Here is a 27,161-nt window from a genome sequence, read left to right as displayed (position 1 = left end):
TCATCAAAATTTAGAGCAGCACGACTAAAATGTCAATCATGGATAGTTCAGCCCCCCGATGATCACCTGTCAGAAACCTAACAAAAAGTAGCCAATTTGTATAACAATAGTATGATCCTAGAACCTGCACAATGATGACTGATTCAAATGTGTCAACTTACTGAAATCACTTGCACCAAGAACTAACAGGACAAACTGTAACACTATCAACTCTGGACCTTCTGATTCAGCAAACAAGTGATCTGGGTATGAACGCTGAAAATATACACCAACTTTTACAGAACAATCACCATAGGGTACCTTATAATTCTTCATATACAGTTACAGGGAAGAAGCTAAGCATCCTTCTACCGTACAGGGAAGTGGCCGGATGAAGAGACTTAAGCCTGTTGGCATGCATTAAATAATAACTCTCACCCTCTGTACAATTTCTCTCAGAATGCATGCATATACAACAATGACATCAAAATTTTCTCGTCGGAACCAAGGCAGCATTTTCTCTTGATAAAAATACAATGGCCAGAACCCTATCTGCATCATTCACTCTACCTTCTTGGTCATCCATCAGAAACAATGAACATTACAAGCCTCAGCAGCAGAAAATATGCAACTGGGATAGGTCTTGGCCCCCTAGAAGGGCAATTGAAGAAGACCCAAGAGTGATGCTCATCTCTACCCATCACGTTTCAACGGTGCATGAGAACTCACGTCACGGGCTACTAGTTTTTCCTTTGAAAGGCAGCCAATAGGAACATAAGCAAATCCTTTAGGTAACCGCTGATTCTGCACAGATGCTTGATCTGATGTCATTACCAGCTCTTTCTGAAAGGTCTCAGTATGCTGCATCATCAACCAACATTGTAAGCAATCTAATCATAATCTTCAAAGAGGATAAACTATGGTACCCAGAAATCACAACACAATAGTATTTTACCTTCCTCAACTTTGATTTCCTCTCCACATCATCTGTCAGATTCCGGGAGGCAATCGATACAGGTCTATTGGGAAGCTGCTTCCCAGAAAATGGTAAACTTTCTGTCACCAATCGTGCAGCAGAGCGTTGGGATGTTAAACTTTCATTGGTCTGTTGGTCCATATCCATGGGCATGGGAATTGTAAATCTGCGCTTACCAGAAACTGTGCTGTCCACAGAGACGTCATCGGATCTTTGAAATGCTTCACTGAAGGATTTATTTTCATCATGCCCTTTGAGAGAAGTAGTAGCTGATTCAGAACTAACATCAGGTGGAACGAAAGGACTATTCACAAGTACAGAGAAAGCAACAGCATCTCTTTTTGACGCAAGGATGTCATGTGAGCAAATAACCAACTCTCGCTGCAAAATATAGTTACTGGTGATTACAATCACGATTTTTGAGCTATCTTTGACAGATTACTTTCTTCAATCATTGAAACTTGAACAGCCGATGGAAGGATACCACAGATTGCCAAATCACAGGAGACACGAGAACATACAATCTCACAAACAATGAAACTCATACTTACCTTCAGCAAAACTAGGTAGCAAACCAAGAAATCAATAACAACTCACGTGAGTAAATGAAATCACAGAAAAGTTTAATTTAGATCATCCCAAAGTAAATGTAGACCGTACAAAACAAGGGGAAAGAAAGTGCACTATGGAACCTTAAATAACATTACAGAACAATGAAACAAGAACATTAAGAAGTTCCATGACAAATTATTAGAAAGGACAAGCTTGTGAGAAATGCATCGAGTTGGATTTTCAGAAGATCAATGGTTGGAAGAAGTATGCCACATCCATCTTTAGAATTTAAACAGTGATCCCAAAACAAGAGGGGGGGGGGATGCAATAAGAAACCTTAAATAACATTACAGAACTATGAAACATGAACATTATGAAGTTCCATGACAAATTATTAGAAAGGACAAGCTTGTGAGAAATGCAACGAGTTGGATTTTCAGAAGATCAATGGTTTGAAGAAGTATGCCACATCCATCTTAGAGTTTAGGGAAAATGCAATAAGAAACCTTAAATACCATAACAGAACTATGAAACATGAAAATTATCAAGTTCAATGAAAAATTATTAGAAAGGACAAACTTGTGAGAAATGCAAGAGTTGGATTTTCAGAAGACCAATGGTTGGAAGAAGGAAAATTATGCCATCCATCTTAAGAGTTTAAATAGTGAGCCTCCTTATAGTAAATATTTGTTGTACAAAAAAACATATATTTAAAATCAAGAAGTATTATATGAACCATTACTTTTAAGGAAACAGTAATAAATTTCACTACGTCTAAATCAAGTGTAAACAAGGCTAAATAAACAGTGCATGAGCTATAAACCAAGGCATAACACATAAATATCACTCCAATCAGCTGGATTTAAAACCTTCAAAGAAAATATGTAATTTTCTCTGCCACAAGAGAATAGAAATTCCCCGACAAAGTAGACAAAGTCTCAATCACTTGAGGATCAAGAATAATGGACCCTTGTGCACTTAGTGCATTTGCTAGCATAAAGAACCCACGTGAATGCTAGGATGCATATTATAGTCCTAAACTTTATTCAGTGGAGAATGAAGCCTCTGAAGTCTGCACAAGATTTGAGAGAAAGGTACATTGCCCTGTTTCAAGAATGCAAATCCTCACCCATTTCCTCGCAAGGAGTTTCTTCAAGCAAAATTAAGGACTTTCTCATCTCCAAGTTTTTAAGATCCGTTTAAAAACAAATACCACTTTATCTTCAACCAATTGAAAGAAATGATTAATAGAATTTTTTTATTGGAGAGCTAAGGCCTCTTTGGTATCATTTTTTATTTTCATTCTTTCATGTGTTTGGTATCACTTTTGAAACTTGTTTTTATTTAAAATAAATGAAAACACCCCCAAAATGATAATAGACTCAAGAGCCTATGAGTCTATTATGGATTATGGTCAAAATCTGTTTTTCCTTCATGTTTTCGCTCTTTAATGGCCAAAATGTCTTCTTCTTCTTCTTCTTTCGTGAACCAGGAATCACTAAATCCAGTGGAAGCCCAACACGCTTCAGTCGATCAAACTCCCTCTTTCACGCATGGTTCAGTCTGAAATTTTGGGTGCTCTTTCGCAACAACAGGACCTATCGATTCCTACCAAGCACCACTTCAAACCGAGGTCGAAGCTCAAAGGAAAATTACTGCAACTCAGATCTAGCACAAGGACAGAATCAGATTTCAAGTTCTGGTTAGAACTTCCAGCGGTGATAAATCTCTACTCGAATCTATGTTGGGTGAGTCGTTTCTATCACAGGATTGACTCCTTAAAATCTCAAACTGACCTGAAGAGTATCAGTAGAGATCAATGCCAATGATTGGGGCTGTAAATCACATTAGAACAGAGTGGGGGCTGGGTACGAACATAGCAGCAGCAAGGTAGGGAGAAAATAAGAGAAGAGAAGAGGAGATGAGATGAAAGAGGGATTTCAGAGGAGGAGCGAAAGATATGCAGCTCTGGTAGCAAAGTTATTGACCCAATTTCATTCAACTTTATAAAATTCAGATCTGTCCTAATTCTACTATGAAACTGAAAGTAAGTATCAAAGTTAATCTATCCTTGTTTGAGTTCAACTATTTGATCACCAAGAAGAACCAAAAAAAAAAAAAAAAAAAAAAGGTCTCATGTTCTTCCCTTCACATTAGGTTTTATTCTCCAGAACTCTCTTCATTTTTACTGTTTAGAGTTGATTTGGGAAAGAAGATAGGTGATGAGAGAACTTAGCCCATTGGTTAAAAAATGTAATAAAAATTATTTACACAGGTAGTTACCAAACTTATTTTTCATTCTACAATCTATTATGTTTAGTAGTTACCAAACAGTTTTTCATTTTTGATCAAAATGGTTTTTAGTAATGATTTTTTTTAAATAGGCCAAAATGAAAATGAAAAATGATACCAAAAAGAGCATATATAAAGTTTATAGCAAATAACAAAAAGCCTTGCCCTGCACCACATCATCTTCTAACATCTTTAATTTGCCCACAACCCACCATGATATCTGTTATAGTAATCACGAAGTCAAAACACTTCATCACCGCCTCCCATGCATAGCTTCATAGGAAGGGGTCATTCTTTCAGCTCCCAACCCCGGGAAGTGGTTCCAGACTTCTCCAACATCTTATGCACTAAACAATCACCGGAACCATTTCCCCTATATAGCATGACTAACTATAAAAATGATTCCAAAGACTCCAGCTGATGAAGTAGCATTATCATGGCTGGACCGGCATGACCCAAATACCCAATCTGGAAACCCAGACCGAGGCACAACCGAACCAAACCAGCCTTTAGTTCTTTAGGGATTATTATGTAATAGCATTTTAATTTATATTGGAGAGATAGCTTTTTATTGTTAGTTTCCTAGTTGAGTTCTATCTTCTGTTTAGGAATGTATTTAGGAGTTCTCTTTATTTATATGCTTTTAATCTAAAGTTTTAGATAGAGAATGAATTAATGAAAATTTGAAACTGAAACCTTCACGGTGTGAAGTAGAGGTCGGTGACCAAGAGAACATGTGAACTGTACTACTTCTGTCTTTTTCTCATCATCCTATCTCAGGTATTATTCTTGGAACTGAAACTTTGAGGGTTAGATCATCTCCCTAGGGCAATCTAAACCCTAAGTCCTCTGTTGGTAGATCGAAACATGCAACCATGACTGCCCAAAGAACTAGCTTGGCAGCCATGGCTGGAGCGGTTGGGTCTGAAACTTATTCTAAGTTAATCGAACTCCTGTGGCGTGAATTATCTCACTAGAAAGGAGGTTGGTTTTAGCTGTCTTGTCGTGAGGTTGAAGAAGGGGGCAGATTTCCTTAATTACAATTATGCCCTCACTTTTTGATGAGATTAACTAGGCTGAATAAACAAGGACTAGAAAACCAGTTAGAAAACCAGAACCGCAGTGAAACATAACTGATAAAATAGGGCAGAACATCGTGAGAATGATATCTCACAATCCACTAAACCAATGGGACTGACACTAGGGTCAAAACAATGTCCTAATAGATGGGCTATATGTCTAGAATATCAAGGCAAACTGATTGTCTGATTGAGAGAAACAAGTGTGGTCAGAAAAATAGAAACTTAGGAAACCAGAAATAAGTAACTCAAGGAAAAGTAATAATTCAACATCTGTTGATCAGATGTCGCCCCCCCCCCCCCCTCTTTCAATTCTGGTTGAAGGTAGTATAGGGGGAAGAGAAGACAACATCAAAAACAAAAGAGCATTCAATGGCTGGACTGGTAGGACGTAAGGCACGAAGTTTCTGCAACTAAGATGGAATAAAACAGAAACCGTATGCGAGGAAAACTGAAGAGGAACCCTGCAGAAAAGTAAGTGAGAGATAGCAACAGAAATAACAGATGAAAAGGACAAAAAAAGGTTTAGAAATCACCCAATGATAGCCACAGTAAAATAACAGGTGCTTGCTGGAACCGACAGAACAGTGAAGAAAACGAAGAAGAAAAGAGAAGACAAGAAGGAAGGATATGACTTGGTATCAGCACCAACCAGCCTAGGTTTCACCACCTAGGATCTGCAACTGAGTCACCAGAGCAGCACATTCTCACAAGAGAATAATAGTCACCAAATCATGGGCAGCATGCCCCCTCCTCTTCATTTATAATAAGCAACCAACCTACAAAATAGTAACCCTTTTATGTGCGGGGGTTACTTGGAAGCCAAGTTGTTAGGATCTTTTAGAAGAGATCCAATACTCGCGCAAAAAGATAGAAACTTGCTAAAATCAACAAGGACTCTAGTTGCTATAACTATAACTAAGTGTCTTCTACAAGAATAGAAACTGAAACAAAATAGAAATTAAATAAGATAGTAACTATGGAAGATTGTAGCAGCTCCATCAGCAATTTCTAGAAATAAAATACCAACCCAAACACGGCTCATGGTGCTGGCCTAAGGCTGGCCCAAGTTAGGACAAGAACCAGAACCATGGCTAAATTTAGAGCCAGGTTCTGGCCTTTCTTCCTTCGTGTTTATACCTGTGAATCTGCATCACTTTTATTAAATAAAGGGCCTCTATTCATGTGTTGTTCTTGTTTTAATCCCAGTCCAACTTATAATTTTCAAAATCCGTCTTTCAAAATTCTATTTACAGCAGGGTCCTCTTCATGGTTACTTTACCCTTAAGGCACTAGATTGTTTTTATGAAAATCGTCATTAGTCTTGATTGATTGAGTTCTATTGGTTGGGGTGGGCCCACAGTGACCCAAAAAGCAAGATTTTGGAACCCAAGGTGGCATCAACAGCCTTATGTTTGCGCATATTTTACATTCTATTAGATGAAACTCTTATTATTTTCCTTTACTCCCCCCCCCCCCCAAAAAAAAATATATATATATATATATATCTATTGAGTTTGGAAATCTTTGTTGTATTTTTTTTTGGTAAACAATCTTTGTTTTAATTCGTCAGGGTCCTTGGGACTTGGGAGGATTAAAAATGGAATTTCTAGAAGGGTACTTTTGATGCGAGTGATTTTCCCCCCTAGGAACAGGTGTTTACTCTTCTAACATGCCAATCTCCACCCAATTATTTCAATAATTGAATTAAAACCACTGAATGCGAATTGAACCAAGTCTTTTAAATGATTAAAAATTACAATTCTTACACCAACTAACTAATAATTTTTTTAAAAATCTATATTCTATTACTCAGAAAAGGGTAGTTTGTATGTGTGAGCATGTAGAAAATTATCATTTCACAATCATTCATTGGACCAGGTTAAATCCAGGTTGGACCAAACCCCACCTACCCCCCTCCCCCCCAAAAAAAAATGAGGAAAGTCGATGCCTAGGAGATGAGTAGTTGACCAACCCACCCCTCCAATGTGTGTACTTTTAAATTGAAGGGCAATATCACATATTGACAACAATATGAACAAAAGTATGAAATAAAGCATATTGTATAAGACAACAAATACTACCACAATGTTTAAATTATCAACATGTTTTGGCGGACGAATACCCAACATCAGGTAAAACAGGAAAAGAAGTCCTCCTAAAATTAGACATACATAGTCACCTAGAACTAAGTCATTGGCCAAGTGGCAAAAAACTAGTCACACCTAGCAAGTCACACCTAGCAAGTCCATATTATACAGTAACTGCCTTATGTTGAATCAGCTAGTACATTTCCCCAAAATGCCTAAGTGGTTGCCCAAGAACCTAACTAAATGACGCTTTTGCAACACTGAAAAAAGAACATATGAAAGAGGAAAGAATTCCAGCAGTTCATTGTAATATTAAACTAATAAAATTTCTCCCACCATGATGTATCAAACACATTTGTTCAGCAGTTGCTTTCAAGTGGGGAGTGAAATTATCATTTCGGTTCCAACCTTTTCTGAAAACCTCTCGAAGGGAAAGATTGAGATTTCTGATTCATTGCAAAAGCAGCAAGAATTTGGAAGCAAGTGCCAAGGGTAACTTTTCATGGAGTTGTCCTATGGTTTCTATGGACAAGCAAATAAATGAAAGTTTTGTGTGGCCACATACAAAAGAAAATGAACTGGATCATCTTGCAAAAATAGCACTTGACAATATTTGTACATGGGAACAAATTTGTACCAAATCAATGAAAAGGAACATACCATAAATTGAATTGTGTTGGAGATAAAGTTTGTGCCGAACCAAATGAAAAGGACATATTTCAATACGAAGGGTATGTATTTTCAGGAGGAAGGGGTGTATCAAGTTATCTTCCCCCTCCCCAACAAAATAAAGAAAATGCATCATTCACTAAACATGAGAGGGGGAAGGAGATCTTCTAAAGTACCAGCCATTTGTATTTATAAATAAAACATGAATTACCTTCAACTTTTCTCGTCTAATAATTCGCTCGCAAAGAAGTCGCAACTTCTCAAGTTCAACCTGCATCATATAAATGTATGCAATGAAATTAGTTAGTTATTTCATAGATGTGACTGCCTAATAACAGTAGTAGTATAACATCCTGAAAGCAAAAACAAACATAAACTCTGACAAAAAGGACTACAAAGAGAGAATGTCTTGACAGACTATGTTTCTCCCAATCAAGTGTTGTACAATTACATTCGATGAATTAAAATTCTCAGTTCTTTGGCGTTTCATCCTTACAACAGCAGTAAGGCATGTAGAAATATATATATATATATGGAAGAAAAAAAAACATCTGGGGACAAAGTATAGAAGATTTTGTGCAAACTAAAAGGTAAATGCTTTTGAAATTTGAAGTAAAGCCAAATCAATATCATTTGATATCAAACTCAACTAAACTCAACTTTGTCCAACTAACTGGTGTCAGCGGTCCAGCTCAAGTCATTTTTGTCCTTTCCCTTAACCTTTTGCCACCTCTAGTTTGTAGTATATCACTAATTTCAATTGACCTTCCCTCAGTATGCCACCTAGTGGTGCAAGACATAAATCCCTTGGAGGTAATAATATCTAACTCTGCCCTCCCTAGTCCCGTCACTCGTACATATTGATATTCAATACAATCAGTTTATGTTTATGTTATTTCTTTGTGCCCACTGCTCAGAATGCACTTAACAATATACAAGGTTTAAAGTATCGGTATTGGTTATCGTATCGGTCGGGTGATTTTAAGAGACGCATCGTATCGGAGATACGTATCGAACACTACAGATATGCATGGAAATGGTCAAGATAGACATGGAAATACACTTTTGGAACAAAAACAATATAAATAAGCACTATGAGGGTAATATAACAAATATCATGCATGCACACTAAAATGGAGAATAATGTATAACCAAACAAGTGCATTAAATTGAAATTGTTATCAAAGATGAGGTTTCTTACATGTTGTAATAGTCTATAGCCATGAAGAGTATTGAATGATGCAAAGGATGATGTTGTAGCACTCCTTGATTAGTTTTTTAGTCCAAAAGTGTGAAAAAACAAGATTAAATGCAAGATTTTAGACTCTTGGTTGAGAGTTTTCCTTCATTTTTCCATTAGAATAGGAGTTTTATCGAGTCTGCGAATGAAAAGGGCTTTTTATGGAATGTATTGATGGTATCGGTATGTATCGAGCCGTATCGGCCGATACGTATCAATAGGGCCGCAACAGGGTCGGGTTGGGCCGGGCTTTTTATAACCCTAGACCAACCCTAAGTCCCCTTAGCTGGGCCCAGGCCCGCCCTGACCCTGACTCAGGGCCTAAATACCTTGACCCTAACCCTGACCCTGACGGGCCAAGCCCAGCCCAAGCCCGCCCTGATTGGCCCTGCAATAAGCAAATTAAAATAACAAGTATAGGGAAGATGTGAAAGAGGAGGCTTGAACCCAAGACCTCCTTATAGGAATTAGATTTTATGCACCACAAACTACCAAGTGCACCACGGACTACTTTATATGTATAATACCTTCTATTATTTAATACATAAAGAATTTTCTTCAGCTCCATCAGGGTTAAAAATTAGGGTCAAAATCAGGGTAGGGCTGAGCCCGAGGTCTCAACCCTGACCCGACCCGACCCTGACTCAGGGCCAAGAATTTCTGGCCCTAACCCGCCCTCAAGACCAGAAATCTTAGCCCAGACCCTGTTCGGGCTCAAGGCGGGTTCGGGCCGACAGGGCCAAACTTGCAGCCCTACATATCGATATATATCGATACATATTAAACCACACAGAGAACCCTTTACTGGACGTATCGATGGTAACAATATGTATTGGTCGTATCGTATTGTATCGGCCAATACATTTCAATACAATCCGGGATAGTCCATTTTTTTTAGAAAAAAAAAAGAGACGTATCGGTATGTAATGTATCGTATCGAACCTGACCGATAACCAATACATATCGGCTGATACAATATTATACGTACCGATACTTTAAACCATGACAATATAGCATTACTGGTCTTATAACCATCTTCAAAAATTTACCTTTGTTTTAATGTGATGTGTCAATGATGCAACACTCCAGAAATCCTGTACACGTCCTCCTCATTATAATTCAATAAGCAAAATCTTCTTCAATCTTACCGTCTTTATTTATGTTCCGACCAAAACAACAAAACGACTACTCTTAAGTACCTCTTGATCATCAATCAAAACCAATCCCCTTTCCTATTTCTATTCTTACAAGAATCACTTCATTTATTCTGTTGACTCAAGCTTGGTTACTGCTCTAGCATCATGAACCCAAAGGATATCATCAACAAACAGCATGCACCAAAGGAATTCCTTGGTTTAGCCCAGTCCACTCATCCATAATTACAGATGTTGTTGTTGTTGTTGTTGTAAGGATCCTGAGATTTATTGTGAAACAAGTAACTAGTACAGGAGAAACTTATGATGCCCACTCTTTATATTCCTTTACTGAAACAAATTCATTGGTTGGCATGGTTTTAAGAAACGGTATCCGATTAGACCAATCCATATCAAGATCAGCAGTGCCCAATCCGGCCGATCCTATACCGACACCCAACATCATGGGCCAACTTCTCATCATTTCTGATGAAGCCATAATGGCATTAGTCATTAATTTCCCAAGGCATATTCCCGTGGCTATATTTCAGTGGCTATATTTTAACGGCTGTATTCCAACGGCTATATTTAAACGGCTCTTTTCCAACGGCTAGTTCTCCCTTCCCCTATATATATTTGTATTGTGAAGTATAGAAGAGAGAGAGAGAGAGAAAGAAGAATTGGATTCCAATGTAACCTCTTGTGGTTGAGTAAATCCCCAAACGACCCGAGAGTTCAAGTGGTCCACTTTGACCCTTGAGTTAAGTGGTTTCCTTTGAGCCTTGTTATCTTGTACTTGGTTTTTTACTTTGGCAATAAAACTCTTCTATATATTTATTAGTTTATTTTTTAGCTGCATCAACTTGGTATCAGAGCAAGTTCCGATCTTGAGCACCATGCCAAAGGTAGAGCATGAGTTGAAGAAGCTTGATCATGACATTTGGACGATGAAGATGGCTGCATCAAACTCAAGGATGAGTTCATTCAAAACAGGGAAGAATGATGAAGCCATAATGCCATTAGTCATTAATTTCCAACGGCTATATTTTGATGGCTCTATTCCAACGGATATATTTCAATGTCTAGTTCTCCCTTCCCCTATATATATATATTTGTAGTGTTAAGTATTTAAAAAAAAATTTGACTCCAATGTAACCTCTTGTGGTGAGTCCCACCGTTAGGTTGGGTGAGTCTCCATTTGTGCTTGAGGTCCTCGAGTCGTTGAGCGAGTCCCACACTTAGGTTGAGTGAGTCCCCAAGCAACCTCAGAGTTAAGCAGTCCTCTCTAAGCCTTAGGTCCAACGTCGGGAACTCATAGAATAGGGAGGTTCTACGACTTAACGGTGAAATTCAATCTTAGGTCCAAGTCAGCCCCCCTCTCCTCCATTATCTCCCTTGGTTCTTGGTCCCCCTTCCCCCCCATCCTCTCCCAGATCTGGCATTCCCTCCCCCCCCCCTCCCTCTTCTCATGCGGACAAGGTTATTTGCCTCCCCTCCTCGAATGGTCTGTTTAGTTTTAGATCCGCCTGGAACTTTGTTAGGTCCCACGCCCCTACCGCTATTTGGCATCAGCTTGTCTGGTTCAAAGGCCACATCCCTCGCCATAGCTTCCTAGCTTGGAGAGCCCTAAACCTTTGCCTCCCGACCCAAGCTTTTCTCCTGCACCGAAGAATCCCTGTCCCTTCCTCTTGCATCTTTTGCTGGAGTGGTTCCGAAGACATTGGCCACCTTTTCTTTGCTTGCCCCTTCACCTCTTACCATCTGGAAAAAAGCCCTCTCGTCCATCTGGCCTCGCAGCAGAACCCCCCTCCCCTTTGCCAGAGAGTGGCTCTGTTTGGTCATGACTTTCTCCAGAGGCTCTATATGTGACACTTTTGGCAAGCTTGTGTTTGGTGCTGTCCTTTATCACATCTAGATGGAGAGGAACCTCAGGAGATGGACCTCCAACTCTAGGTCCTTTGACTTGATTTGGAAAGCCATCTCTTCAGATGTCTCCTCAAAACTCCAGTTTCTTCCATACAAGATGTTTTTAACTCCCCAAGGAACAGGCATATTGTTGATTCCTGGGGATTAGATAGTGCTCTTTTGAAGTCCCCTTCCCCCCCTTAGTTGGGTTTGGGGCTTGTTTCTTTCCACCCCCCCTCTCTCCCCTTTGTATATCCCCCCCCTCTCTTTTCCTCTCGCCCCTCCTGGGCTTTGGTAATATATTTTTTATTCACCAAAAAAAAAAAATTCAATCTTAGGATCGAAAAGGCAAATTCAGTTGCTGAGATTTCCTTTCTTTTAGCCTTTCTGCTCGCCTGCCACTGTAACTTAAAAGTTGGGTTACCAACTTTAGGTGGACAAAGAGCCAACGAATTCAGTCAACAGTGTAATGAGTCTAAGGTTACAGAAGCATTCCGCTTGCTGCTCCCCCACCTTTTTATCATTCTAAGGCCCTAAAATATAGATAATATAGATAAATATAGTACTCCCTTCAAGGAGGCAGATCAGCATAAGCTCTATGAATTGTTCGCTGTTGTGAGAGCTTGACTTGTGTGAGGCCTGGAACTTATGCCTTCTTGGCAAAGTCCTAGGTGGATTTTTGAACCTAAAATTGCTCACCAAGATAATGCAAGTAGTCTGGAAACAAGCGTGCGCTGTAGTGTTTCAGCTTGTTCTGGCACGCACTACCTCAGCCTGAGTCATTGCTTCTTTGGTCATAGATCAGCTAGAGCAGGACTTTCTTCTTCGCAGAAGGACTTGCTTTCTTTCATCATCACTCCGTAGTTTGCTACTCCACTAGTGACGATTTTGTGCTTTCTAGATGTGGCTTCAGTCTTTGTATTCTCTCTTTCGTTTTTCGCCTGAACTCTTGCAATCAGGCCTGGACCTAAGACCTCAAAGCTGTTGAAGGCAAACCCACCTAAAGCGTGCTTATAGGTTGCTCTGGCCTTACTCGTAATTGGGCTCATGGAGTTTCTTGCTTGTTCTGGTGATTATCAACCACCCTTTGTGTTGTAGTAGGGCAGTTGCTTGTTTGGTTTTATTCAGTTATCTTGTACTTGGTTTCTTATTTTGGCAATAAAACTCTCTATATATTTATGAGTTTATTTTTAACGGCATCAATTTCCAACAAAACCTGTCCTGGATGGAGTCAGTTCACTCGATCTGAATTCGATCCGGATCAATATCAGCAGATATAAATCCAAATTGGACCGAAAACCTTAAAACCTTGCTGATTGACTGGTCAACACAGTACCATAGAGTGTACTAATGCACTAGAAACTTTTTTATCCATGTTTCCAACTAGGAATGTTTCACACATTTCAGCAGATATTATCAATAAAAAATGTTGAAGATTATCGTGCTACTGCTGGGGGGAGACAATCTCGATCAGAATATATCTGGTCAAGATTGGCTCCTCATATTTGTTACCTTCTCTAGTTCTAAGAGTTAGGGGCTGTCCTAGTTCTAATAGGGTTGTTTAGTCCTAGTTTATTTATGTTTTATTTTGATTCCTATTGTAATTAGGAGTAGGTAGACTAGTTTTGATTTATTCATATTGTAACTAGGACTTCTCTTTATTTGGAGTTTCAATTATATAAATAAAGCATGGGTGAGGGAGACTGTCAAGTTCGATCATTCTCTTGACAGTTCTCCTCTCTTCTCCACTTCTTCTTCTCCTCCCATTCTCGGTTCTGGTTTCTTCATAGTTTCTGCTGTTACAGACACACAAATAGAATATACAGAACATTAAAATGATTGGAAATCATAAGCATTGCCCATGCCTAATGAGATGTTTGGATAAGCAGTAAAACCAGAAAAGATAAAACAGGAACGAACACATCAGAGGTAATTTAGGAGAAGCCCCGATACATAATAAGTAGAAAATTGAGAAAAAGGTTGTTTTAGATGGGATGGACATGTGCAGAAAAAGCTCTCTTAATGCATCGATCAGGAGTTCTGTGATTTAGAATGGAGGAGCTACAAGAGCAAAGGAAGGCCTAAAATGACTATAGACGAAATGAGAAAAGACATGGATTAGGACTGAAAACATGGCTTTGAATAGAGTTGAATGGTGAAACAGGATCCATGTTGCCGTCCCATTTGGGATAAGGCTTAGTTGAGTTGGGTTGAGTGGTATGACCATTGCAAATGCCATAAATCTAGAGAAACATAATTTACCAAAGCAGATAAAAAGCAGTGTGATACTAAGACTGTTCCTGAGAGATGCCCATTATAAATGCCATAAACTTATAAATGATTGTGTCCTCAATCGATACCAATAGAATTCAACTAAGGCTGTGCTAAAATGTCAAGAGACTGAGAGTGTGTGCAAAAGTTAAGTGTTGTAAGCGAGTGGTGAAGTGAAGTGGAAGGAAATGAAACATTTTCTAACATTTGATGTTTAATTGGACTAAAAAAATTGCAAGAAAATGGGTGGGACCTATTATTGTTTAAGGTTTCATACACTATCTCACAATATCCCATCATTTTGGTTGGACTTGGATTCTTCAACCAGGCTATTTGAGAGCATAAGAAAGTGGCAAGAAAGCTCTATTCCCAAGGCCACCACTTTCTCAAACAGCAATAATGTGTGAGAAACATAGTTGTCAAAGCACTAGGCAACCCAAGGCGTTGGACGAGGGTCAACAACTAAGGCAACACCAACAAGGCGCCTAGGCAGCGCCTTCACAACTATGGTGAGAAAGCAGGCAACAAGTGAACTCTTCAGACACTCTCCCACACTTTCTGGACAACCAAACACAGTCTAAAGAAAGAACACAAAGGCAAAGTATAGTAATCCCGGATCTTTAAGTAAAGAGTGTGACCAAGCCAATGTCCTTTAGCAGTTAAGCATGTCCTAACCACACCAAGATAAAGATTGATCCTCTGACAGCCATCATCCTTCAAGATATCCAAATGTCATTCAATGTTCACTAATATTTCCAAGAGTTCCTAACATACGTCAAATGCCTTTAAATGTTATCCAATAACCAACTTTTCCATAAGAAATATAGTTAGGAACCAAAAGAACATATCCCTAACTCCTAATTAATGTTTTCAATTTATGGAGAACAGGAAAAGCAAATATAAACATTTAAATATCAATGTAGTGGCTCTACAAACATGACAAAAGATGCCCATGACCGACCAAGAACACGAGTCTCAGAGTACATTCTAACTTACCCTAATTTGCTTAATGCTTTTTAATTCCTCTGCCCCATGCTGCTGAGTCTCAGCCTGTATTAAGTGATTAAAGTGAATATACAAGATAATAAAGAAATATTAACACGGCCGCACAAAATACTCAAACCAACGGAATGTCACCTTCTCTTTCTGCTCCATACTATGCCTATCGCAGTAACCCTTGTGCTGAACCCTGCCTCCACTAATCTTCACATGCAAGTAGAGGCCAGCATTTCTTGCACAAAACGGATGAAATGTGCTTTGGCAATTCCCATAGTTGCACTGCACAAAAAAAAAAAAAAAAAAAAAAAAAAAAGAAGAAGAAGAAAGAGGACATTTAACAGAAAAAAATATCTTAATCCAACCAAGGTATATAGTCATAGATGACAAAAAAGAGAATCAAAAGAAAATAATCAAGCAAGCCTAACCTTTATGCAGACACCAACTCTTCTGCGACAGATAATGCAGGCATCCCTTTCCTTCAAAATGGCCTCCTGGATGTAACATGAATAACAATCAGAAGCGTACACAAATATATAATCTCAAATCATATCCAAATTAAAAATCTAAGAAAATGCGCGCATACCATTCCTTCAACAGCATTGACTTGTCCCTTTCTGAATGTCGATTCCAATATCCACTACAAAGCAAAAGGTATAGATATGGTACATTACACATGCATTCCATTTAGATTAAAAGGGGGGGAAAAGGTATGTAAATTAATGAACAACAGAATACATACCTCAGCACAAAAAGCATGTACCCACTGGCCATCAGGTGACTTTCTAAAAGCACCAGCGGAGCCACCACATAAACCACACTGTATAATAAAATAAGGCCTCTCCATAGAATTTGAAGGTACAGCTCCTGGGCTTCTAGATGGCAATAGCTCTTCACAAACTTCACAGTACCATGGACCAACAGGATCTTTCACATTACGATAACAGCCCAAATGAACTGCAACCTGCCAGTGTAATTTCATCATTAAACCCGAAAATAGATCAGCAGCATACAGTACTTAATATACAAGAAAAGATACAAAACCTTGCAGTAGCAACAAACTAAGACTGGGTTCAGCATTGTTTCTGACCGCCTACAAACATCACATGATCTTGGATTATCTTTTGAGAAATCTGAAGTCAACTGGAAGATATTGGACTGTTTCTCTGAAGAAGCCCTTGATACAGCCAACCTTGAGAGTGTTTCCTTTGCCCGTGGCATCAACTGAGAATGTGGCCCAGCCCTCCCACTGACAGTATTCACCTTCAACGGATTCTGCGCATGGAAAAGCACTGTCAGTGTCCTCTTTCACCGACAGCAATGATATAGATCTCAGTGCAAAAAGAATTTAGAACCTCATGTTGACCAGCTTCATCTTGCCCATCTTTCCTAAACAATGAAACCCTCGAAGAAGCTGCTGCAGCAGCAAGCACAGCCTGGGCTTCTTTGTGGCGCTTCTCTTTCCTTCCCCGTTTCTTTTCCTCTCTAAGCTCACAAAGATACTGATTGACAAGCACAGCATCCCATTTTTTATTCCTTACAGCATCCATCTCTTCTGGAAGACTTTTCGCAACCCTAAAAATCAAATCATCTGGAGGGACAGTTCAATGGACAGTACAGTCAAATATCTGGGTGAACAAATAACATAAAGAAAATAAGAAGCAAAGAACTACAGTTTTAAAACCAGGGTTTAGTAAAAGAATGGTATAACAAACTTGTGACGATATAAAAGGTGCAAAGGTGATACCGCAATAGCGCTTGCTCGAGACTGCTAGGTCAACCAGCTTATTCTGAAAGTAAATAAGTTCTCCTTCCACTTCATCTTCAGGAGAATACTCCATGATACCCATCGAACTGGCCTTAATCAACTGCTCCAGTTTTAAACTATCTGATGCAGGATTCTTGCTAATGCAAACTGAAGGCTGATGTAAGCGGTTACAACAAACGTTGACAGGGCCATATGCCTCAATGGAAGAGATGCTTTTACCCATTGGGCCTGCCAAAAAAATAAAAAAATAAATAATCATTTAAACCAACTCAAGTATGACACTCAAATATCCCTCGGAAAGACTTTTCCACCACTTTCATAAACTGTGCTTCTCTATCTGGAAAGCATACTCTGCATTTGCATCATCCTCTTGAGGATAAATGGGTGAATATAAGAAGTCGAAGATACTTCTCCATTTCTGCATTGCATGAGCATAAACATTCAGAAACTTGCGAATATAACTTGTTCAAGACTCATCAAATCATATACATAAATATTCTAAGGGTAACATCAGAACTTGACTATAGAACTTACTCAAGATTACGCATAACTGGTGTTGCGCTATCAGCTGCACAAGCAGGGTCTTCACCATTAGAGTCCACCAAAGTATTCACCACAGAAGAATCTACATTGTAAGCTTGAACGTTCTTCAATATGCTAGAATGTGAACCTACAGCTGGGGTTTCGGTCCAGAAAATGGTATTAGCATCACAGGGACACTACAATCACAGTAGGTTCAGTAACTAATTTAGAAACCAATGTCAACAACATCATTTCAATGTTAGAATTTATTTAAAGTAACCTACACACACAAAGAAAATAATGAAAATTTCACTCGCTAACCACTCAAAATGATCTTGAAAATTAAACAAGTTGAGAGAAATTGCTATTCAAAGAAATTAAGATGTAGGACTTTCCACTGTAAAGTACACAGAAGAAGTGCAAATTTTGAATAGAAAGGACAAGTATTGATATAATAAAGAAGAGTCAAAGGGTGAAAAACTCTGTATATTGCAGAAAGAATATAAAATCAAACAACTCATTTAATTTAAGAAAACTGAGTTGAAGTACAAATTTGAACAAACAACGAAAAGTATTTACAGAAACATACAAGGGCAGTTGGATGCGATGGCAAGTACTGATCTTTAACCCCTTGATTTCTATCGGACTTAGGCTGAGGAACAACCAACGAACTTGACCATTTAGCAAAAAAAATCAAACCAAAAGTTATATGGCACCACAATGACAAATGAATAACCATTTTATAACAGCATATCAGGCCCAAAGGTCAAAGCTTCCAAAGGCATAGGCAAATGCATGGACAACCTCTTTAATAGTATGCAAGCATGTGAAAACAAAGAATGGAAGCAAAGATACTACAAATTCAATCATAATGCCACTCAAAACAATGATAAAATCAAAAAACGCAAATGAATAAAAGATCAATCCGCAACCTAGTTGAAGATAATCAAAACCAATGCAATGCTAGGAAAACAAAGAATGGAAGCAAAACGAAATTAAAATAGGGAGAGGGTTCTCCGAGAGCAAGCAGCATAGAGAAGTACAACAATGAGGTGTGAAAAAATGGTATCATATATTAGAGGGCAGCGAAGACATTTCATGTGAAGAGGAGAGAGACAGAGACACAGAGATGCTAGTGTATCCTACCCGTGGCTCAGAGAACCTTTTCCCTAAAAAATATGCTCAACAGACAACAATAGACAAACAATAAGCACAACATACCTTCAGATCTAGGTGATTCGACAAAAGAACCGACCTCTTGATGCCCCAAAGGCTCCATCCTAATCTGCAAAGCAGAGCAAAGTTGTATTCAAGACTATAACTCATAAATGAACTTTGATAAGATGGGGAGACCACCTATCAAAAAAATAAAATATTCACTGTCACTTCTTTACACTTTAAATGCTGATGAGAAGTTCAAAATATCAAACACAAGAACATTGAAACCAAGAGAGAGAGAGAGAGAGAGAGTTATTTGAGTTCATTGAGTCATGGAGTCCCAAAACAAAAATGAATAGAGCAATCATGACACTGTTTTATAGACATCTTCCCTTGGAAGCCCCATTCTAGCAAGAATTTTTATATGAACAAGCCAAAAATGGTGGAATAAGGGTGTATTTGAAACATGTTTTTGAAACAGTTGATAAAAAAGCATTTTTAGAGTTCTGTTTCAAAATGTACATGCGATGTAGTCAAGACTGCTCGATTGCGCTTAGGACGGCCAGATTTTGGGCCATGGGTAACTAATTTATGGGTTATCTGTGTTAGGAAAATGGTCCTACACTCTACTTCCTCCAAGTCATCCCTATGATGATGTTTTGATGATAACAAATAAGACTTGGACTAATGCTTGTGTTCTAAGTGTTTTAGAGTCAAAGCATAGCATCAAGTGAGGGGGAGCATATACAAGTGTTCAAAGACCACTTTCAAAGAAGATTGAAGCTTGGAAGTCAAAGACATATGTTTAGAAGCTTAAAGCATTGAAGAATTGAAGACTTTTGATTGAAGACTTTGTCTATTTACAAATATGTAATTTCTATTGTTTCTTGAGTCACATTCGATGTAATGCACACACACACGCATGCATCCATCTAGAATGACCTTAGGAGGTTATTCGAACTCCTGATCATGTGACCAATTGGGGTTTGAAATACCCAAAACAACCCCTGAGGAAATTAGACTAAAATTACACTGTAATTGCCTAATCCGGCATACCGGATCCCAATCCGGCATACCGGATTAATGGGTGTCTCAGAGAAACACCTCCAGGGGTTGGATAAGGATCCAGCATACCGGATCCTCTCTTGGGTGTATTTTGCCCTGATCCGGCATACCGGATCCCAATCCAGCATACCGGATCAGTGCTTGACTAATTAATTATGACCGTTATTCTCCTATCTCTTAAGGAAAGTAGGTAATCCGGCATACCGGATTCCCATCCAGCATACCGGATCACTTATAGAATGTGGGATTCTCTTCTTAATTGGATTCCTAATTGGTTCTAAGCCTCTAGCCTATAAATACCCTCTTGATTAGTGTTCTAAACACTACAACAATCATCAATCAAGAGCTCTAAGCAATCAAGCACTTCCTTGTGAGATTATTCTTTCAAGATCAAAGAAGATCGAAGAAAATTCAATCTCATTCTTGCTCCCTCATTGCATACTAGCATCCAAGCTACATTGACTAAGAGGTAGCACTCATTCTACTAAGTTTTAAGGTAATCCTAAACTACTTAGTACGTTACTTAAAATTGTTGTTGAGTCCTCTTGCTCATTTCTCAAGAGTAGTCTTTTGAGTCCTTTTGCTCATATTTTCAAGAGTAGTTGTACGAGTTCTCTTGCTCACTCAAGATTCGTTATAGTGAATTCTTTCTAAGGTGAGAGGAGTGGACGTAGGCACATTTTGGCCGAACCACTATAAATTGTTTGTCTTTTTACATTGCTTGTCTTTACTCCTCTATATTTATTGTATAATATTATTTCCGCATAGTTATTTTAATTTTCGAACCTACACCTATTCACCCCCCTCTAGGTGAATTCACAATCTGTTGTATTGGGCCTTAAATATGAGTCCATAAAATGGGGGTGAAGTTGGTACACGGGATTAGTTACAGTTACATGTTTGAATTAGATTACGATACTTATTAGCAAGTATAGAGTTATGTTTTGAGTTTATTTACTTTATTCGACATGTGAGAATGATTAGGAGTCCTTTATAAATCAGTTTAGGAACTTTTAATTAATTAATTATATGCTTCATCTATTTGTAACCTATAAGGTTTCAATCAGAACTAGTAACCATACATTTTTTGTCCCTATAAGACGACGTGCCAACTATTTAGAGAGTCTAAGAACGTAAATTCATAGTAACTCTCATCCCTCCCCAAACCCAAAGGAAGGTTTCAGTTTCTCTAACCACGTCTCTGGCGGACGAGGCAAAAGCAGAGGAAGTAGATGGTGACTCAGACAAGGCAGCGAACATGATCAAATCAACAACACAAGGATCTTTGCTTATTTGCAGATTCCCAGCATCGTTGTACAGTCTGTCATACTAGTATGGTTCCGAGATGTCCGCTCTTATCCCCTCTCAGCCCCAGCTGCGCACTGCACTCTCTAGTTGATGCTCAAAACTCTCTGCAACCAAAGATTCAATCACAAGACCCCCATAGAGAGGCCCTTCTGCCCTTTGTGCTTGAAGCACGCTCATCTCTATCTCTGTACATGGCTGTGCATGCATCAAGACCACCTCACTTGATAACCCAATTACCGTGACGATTCTCCTACACAGTCAAGAGAAAAAGCATCCTCTAAACTCTACCGGAATTGCTATGTTAGGGCTCAAGCATGCAACATTTCTGATGTTTATTTCAAAGCAAGGTTCCTCATTCGCTTTCTCAAACCATGCCAACGAATGGTCGGGACACCAGGTTTTGATCTGATTTTAGAATCAAAACTAGCCCAAGAACCATCCGCTGAAGGAAACGTCAAGAGTCGCACCTCGGTCGCCAAATTGAGTTATGTGAATGAGGAATTATCAGATTTTGAGCAAGCTTTGGTCACTCAATCAAAGAAGAAAAATTCCCAGATTCTTCCAAATGCAGAATGTGGTATTGCAAATAGTATTAATGCTCTGCATCACTACACCCTGGAAATCTATTACAATGTCCGACTCTATCAACGAGCGGTCTCATAGTTTTGAAAACACAACATCAATCTACAATAATTAGAGACAGTATAAGTGACTGTTAATTTGGAGTTCCCAGGAAAATCCAAGAAAAGGAGTCTGGTATCAATCTGATTTCAACTGTTCAGGCAGTAAAAGAAGCAACTTCAGATACCCAAGCTGTTACTTCTAATGGAAACCATCATCGGAAACAGATTTTGATCAGACCAAAACAGTTACAAGAAGTGAAGAAGAACGGGACATCAGAGCTAGCATTGCGAAATGTGGCTACACCTGCTCCCTTACCCAGCTTCGAATCCGGCAAAACCATTTTGAGAAACAAGATTTTGATCAGCCGGAGCAGCAACCGGTACCATCCCCCTTTGCTACCACTCCTTTTACCTCCCGGAAACATGACCCATCAATCATCCTCACCTCCAGCGACACCCCTCTGTTTTAGTAATCCACTTGTAATGCATATTGGCTATTGCAGCCTTACAAGGAGCTACAACTCTCATGGCAAGACAGCACAAGGGGCTATGGGCCTCACCCCTTACCCTTGCTGACGAACAAATTGTGGACGGCAAAGAAACACAGACTCCACGACACTTCGTTTTGTTTTAGAAGGCCGAGAGCTGCTCAAGCGTACTCAGAAAGGTATGGTCACCAGCTGCTCAACACATTGCAATTGAGGGTAGGGATGCTGCCTTCCAAGCCTGGTTGCTGGCTTTTGCCGGCACAGCAGCCGTCTCCTTGTCGAAATCAATGCTCTTGACTGTCCAGTTCTGAAACAAAGAAGCAAGGAGAGGAGAGGAACGGCAAGTAAATTACTAACATGACCTAATCTAGAAGAGGTGTAAGTGATGTGGCCAAGGGAAAAGAAAAGAGGTTACAAAATTATGTAGTAAGCAACTTGGTTACAAACAGAGAGAGACCCCAATCAGTTAGAGATGATTTGATAATAGAAATTGAATTTTTTTTTTTTCAAGAGATTTTGAGCTGTTGAGCTCTGAAAACATAGTTAACTAAAAACCCCAAGGGTGGAGTGTGACTAAAACGGCAAACGTCCTGAGTTCAACTCCCTTTACCCCCTTGGGGCCAGCCACACAGCTTCTATGGTCCTCATAGGATCCAGTGCTGACCCAGTGCGCCTGTGTAGGGGCATATGCACATGCCCATGGGACTAGTCGGACCAAAGGTCTGCAAACCCTTGTTAGCAGGGGGGAAAAAGCTCTGAAAACATGGCTGAAGGCTCCTCTCCTGGCCGTTTGCTTCTCTCTCTACTATTTCTTCTTCTATTTCTGAATATCATTGTTATCAGCTGCTATCTATCCCCATCTCTTCTTCTTATTCTTCCCAAATATCTTCATCTATCCATTGTTTTCTTCTTAATGTTCTCTCCTCCTGAGCATATCGATCTGTTAAACTAAGTAGTTGCCTGCTGATCCAGAGTTTAAACTTCAGAGCTGATCATCTTTATTCCATTGACATCATTATAAATCAGTTTACCTCTGATCCTCAGATTCTGCAGAGATTCCTTACTTCTTGATTACAACTTACTTATAAAGTATGTTTCATCTATTTTACTGCCACTGATTTTCAAGATTCTGATATTGGTTACTAGATCTGCTAAAACCTTACATTAGACCAGGCGGGTCCATTGAACTGAAAGATATTGAATTTTTCCAATTCTGTCCCTGTTCTGCTCTATCAATCCTGGGCTGTTAGTATGGTTCTGTTAGTATGGTTCAGCAGCAATGTGTTGTTCTAGATGAAATCTAGAACACTGAACTGCAATGATATGGGAATCATACAGTCACTAATACTTACACCTTCCACTTTATGGTTTTTAATATAATTCATTATCCATTATACATAAGAAAATTGACGACAAAAGATAATTAAGAAACCACTCTATGATGATATGATCACTAAAAATGAATATTTGCAAGGTAGAAAGAATCTCGAAAATCTGGCATAAGTATTTAATATTTAAATGTGATCAGGTCACACCAGAGTGTTACTCTTTGAGTCATGCAAGTCATCACATAACCTCACTCACGCATTAATAATCCATACACATAATTTAGATAGACCAAGCACCATTTTCCTTTTTTTTCTTTCGAAAATGGAAAAATATATATAAAGGAAAAAAATTACAATTACAAATTTCAGTTTCCGCAGATAGATTCACCCACCCCAACCCACAGAAAATGGTCAGTTTGACAACTCAAACAAACACAATAAGCCAACTTTTACCCAGCAATGAAAGTGCAATATTGTCGAGGAGAGCTTATGACACCAAAAGAGGCCATTGAACCTCCTATTCACAGATCCCACTAGCATTTTATCCTTCCACATAGAACATAATGAGGAAACAAAACCTTAGCAGCCGAGAAATAACTTTTTTTCCTCCTCCAATTGCACAAGAGTTAATTCCCAAAGAATCACCTTCAAATAACTCAGCAGCTGTTTTCGGGACAATCATCCATCAAAGCTCATTCAAACTAGCACCCGACCCCTAAATTTCCTTCCAAACATTTTCCCACTTCATTCCTCATGTCGCTCTGTAAAATTAAATATGAAGCTCACAGAAAAGCTAGAATAGTTTCTTTACTGGTGAAGAAAATAGGAGCAAATACAGGGTTCAATGTGAGAAAGGAGAAGATATTTTTGTGTATGTTCTATGGAAGTAAGAGACATCCATAGCTGTCATTGCACCAATGCGATGGCCGACCACCATGGCGACTAGCTGGCTAAGCAACACTTAAGCAAGGCCAAGGTGCCGAGCTAAGCACCCAATAATCCAGGTAGGCATTATATACATATATTATGCTTGAAGATATTAATTTATAGGTATTTAAAAAATAATGGAATATAATTCCATAATAAAGCACTAGGGGGTAAATGAAATAATATAAACTCGTGGGGATATGAATGTCAAAGCAATAAAGTAGAGAAGCTAGGACTTCAAATTGTGATTGTAGAGAGAATAAGAAGTTCATACAAAACCAGGGGCATTCTCTGGTCTATCAGATATGATCCCCTCTACTCCTATGTCTGTTTTTTCCTCCGTGGTCCTTTATTTTTGCTTCCCTTGAATCTCATCAACACCTTGAACATAAGGTAACCAGCAGTCTTGGCCCTTGAGAAACGCACTGCCCCCTAGGCAATGCATTGACAACAAAGAAAGTATCTCTCGCTTAAAAAAAAAAATGAAAATCAGGTGTGCTAAGTAATGGAATATGAAGAAAGCAAATAGAATCCAAAATAAGCAGCCTCAATGGGAAAACTAAAACTATGTAATAGGGAGAAAACGAAACTTGACCAAATAAAATATGATCAAGCCAAAACTGGCAATGATGATCTTTTACAGCTCAGCCAACCAGAAAACTATTGATTTCTTTCAGTTTTTGAATTTTGACTCACAAGATTTTAAAGGTATGGCTATGCTATACAAGTAATAAACTAATAATAGATGTATACTCAAGCCATAACAAAGCAAGAAATGTTCAATTTCAACAACAATTGAGTGAATTTGAATCAAGATGCATGAAGAGTTATATTGTAAACAGAGGGACCTGATGAAGGTAAGGACAGGATAGGATCATAGGACTACAAGCAACGATATAAATTCCTATCCAAAATAGCTGATTTCATACTTTCATTTGCAGTTATAACAGTGATCAAGTCATGAATGTTACAAGCAATGTTCGAAAACTCATTTCGTTTCGGTATTTTGGGCTGACCGAAATTTCGGATATTTCGGTTGAAATATTGCATTTTTTCTGTTATGTTTTAGTAGGTCATTTCGGTGGGTTTTAGGCCAAGTGAAGGCTTGAAACTTCATGGAAACCCTATTTTAGGCTATATAAACACATGTAAATGTTCAAATTGCCAAAAATAGTCACCCAAAGTGGTGTTTTGGATTTGCACCATTGATTGGCAATATACGGTTGAATCCTAATGTATAACTTTGTTAATTACACATACACATTGTTTAAGACTTTAAGTACTAGAGGAATATAACAAATTAATAATTAATAATTAACAAGCAATTTAAACAAGTAAATTCACTTGAAAGTTGGAAACATAAAGTGAATGACTCATAACTTAAGTCATAATATTAAGTACAATAAGTCAATAACAACTTAACAAGAGGTTGTAGATCGGCCTCCGGTGTCTAACATATATTACTTTCATCACAAACAAACAAGTATTGATCATACTTCTTTCAAAAAAACATTTTTGGAGAAAATGGTTTTACCTGAAATAGTGGAAAGGTTCACAAATGTACTAAGAAGGTTAAATGTTGTGTTCTCTAAGTGTTTCCAACATAGATGCGACGAAGATTCGAAGGCCGGTACAAGAATCAACAAAGAGAAGTGAAAGGATGAAGAACAAAGGAGCAAAAAACACAAAATAGCAGAGCTTGTGAAGTCTCGGTCGAAATTTCGACCGAGACTCACGAGTTTCTGTCTTTTATATAAAGCAGATTTGAAAGGAATCTCGATATCTCGCGAGATGTAACTTTTGTCTTGAGATATCGCGAGATGATCGAAATATCGACCGAGTTTTTGTATTTTTTCATTAAGAACCAGTGTTTCGTTTCGGACAGGTCGAGATACTCGAAATTCTCGAGATCTCGACCGAGTTTTAACGAGTTTTAATACTATTTACAAGTATGAAGCAAACAATAAAGGACCAACCTAGAATATTAATTATGAATGGCTTTAGCCTTTAGGGTTCAAATATTTTCCCTATTAGCAAATAAGGCCACCACCATGGCATATCCAAATACCCCCTAATGCACCAAACGCATGCCAGGAAATCCAAATATGGTACAAATAATTGGGGCCTTTTGAACTATTCTGGACAAGTCCCTTAAATATATCAGATCTGGCTCTAGAGTTCTATCCCTTTTGGCTCTGGGGGGAAGATCATGTGGAAATATTATGGAGTATATGGGAAGAAAGAAACAATCGGATCTTTAGGGAGGAGAGGAGAAATGTTTGCCAGGTGTGTGAGATAATAAAGGTGAGCAGAGCACATTGGGTATTGAACCAAGATAGCTTCAAAGGCATTATTTTTTACGGAAAGAGATTGCTGTCTGGGCCTCTAGAGCCTGCACGTGTGTGCTGGCCAAGGGGAGCATACGCGCAAGCATCCATAGGCAGGATTTCCGAATTTCCATGGGGGCAGTGCCGTACTTTAGCACGCTTCTGTGTCCAGGCGCAGGAGCCACGCGACCAGGTAGCATTCTTTTCCCCTTATTTTTATTACATCATGAGAGTGGGGACCGGTGGCCAGATCAAAACCTCACAAGTAGGGACATGAACAGAAAATCCCCCTCCCCTTCTCACATTAATGAAATTGAATTTTGAAGGAAGTTGTTTACTATTGCAGATCAAATGATGGGATCTGCAACTGATGAGCTCACTTATGGATTGGAGTAAGAAGATTCTAATCTGGCGACTAGATATGGGCGAGATCTGATCTCTGGATTAACGGTCAGATTTTCAACA

General features: G+C 38.8%; 1 protein-coding gene across 3 annotated transcripts in view; it reads right to left on the bottom strand.

Annotated features, from left to right (window-relative positions):
* Positions 1–202: 202 nt before the first annotated feature.
* Positions 203–27,161, bottom strand: part of LOC122660988 — a 50,385-nt gene continuing 23,426 nt past the window's right edge. Inside the window, exons 6-20 of one of the 3 annotated variants that reach the window (XM_043856266.1) lie at positions 18,694–18,757; positions 17,485–17,626; positions 17,301–17,368; positions 16,930–17,178; positions 16,538–16,773; positions 16,227–16,457; positions 15,925–16,146; positions 15,769–15,822; positions 15,611–15,676; positions 15,324–15,464; positions 15,183–15,236; positions 7,849–7,908; positions 1,132–1,336; positions 935–1,035; positions 203–840 (exon numbers count right to left, since the gene is read on the bottom strand). In XM_043856266.1, the coding sequence (XP_043712201.1) occupies positions 673–840; positions 935–1,035; positions 1,132–1,336; positions 7,849–7,908; positions 15,183–15,236; positions 15,324–15,464; positions 15,611–15,676; positions 15,769–15,822; positions 15,925–16,146; positions 16,227–16,457; positions 16,538–16,773; positions 16,930–17,178; positions 17,301–17,368; positions 17,485–17,626; positions 18,694–18,757 (2,061 nt within the window). In that variant the 3' untranslated portion in view covers positions 203–672. Of the gene's footprint in view, positions 841–934; positions 1,337–7,848; positions 7,909–15,182; positions 15,237–15,323; positions 15,465–15,610; positions 15,677–15,768; positions 15,823–15,924; positions 16,147–16,226; positions 16,458–16,537; positions 16,774–16,929; positions 17,179–17,300; positions 17,369–17,484; positions 17,627–18,693; positions 18,758–27,161 lie in introns of all 3 variants that reach the window. The other 2 variants (XM_043856265.1, XM_043856264.1) reach the window with 2 other exon arrangements.

The sequence above is a fragment of the Telopea speciosissima genome, chromosome 5, assembly GCF_018873765.1.
Source record: "Telopea speciosissima isolate NSW1024214 ecotype Mountain lineage chromosome 5, Tspe_v1, whole genome shotgun sequence".
NCBI classification, from domain to species: Eukaryota; Viridiplantae; Streptophyta; class Magnoliopsida; order Proteales; family Proteaceae; genus Telopea; species Telopea speciosissima.
This window is presented reverse-complemented; position numbering and strand designations above follow the sequence as displayed.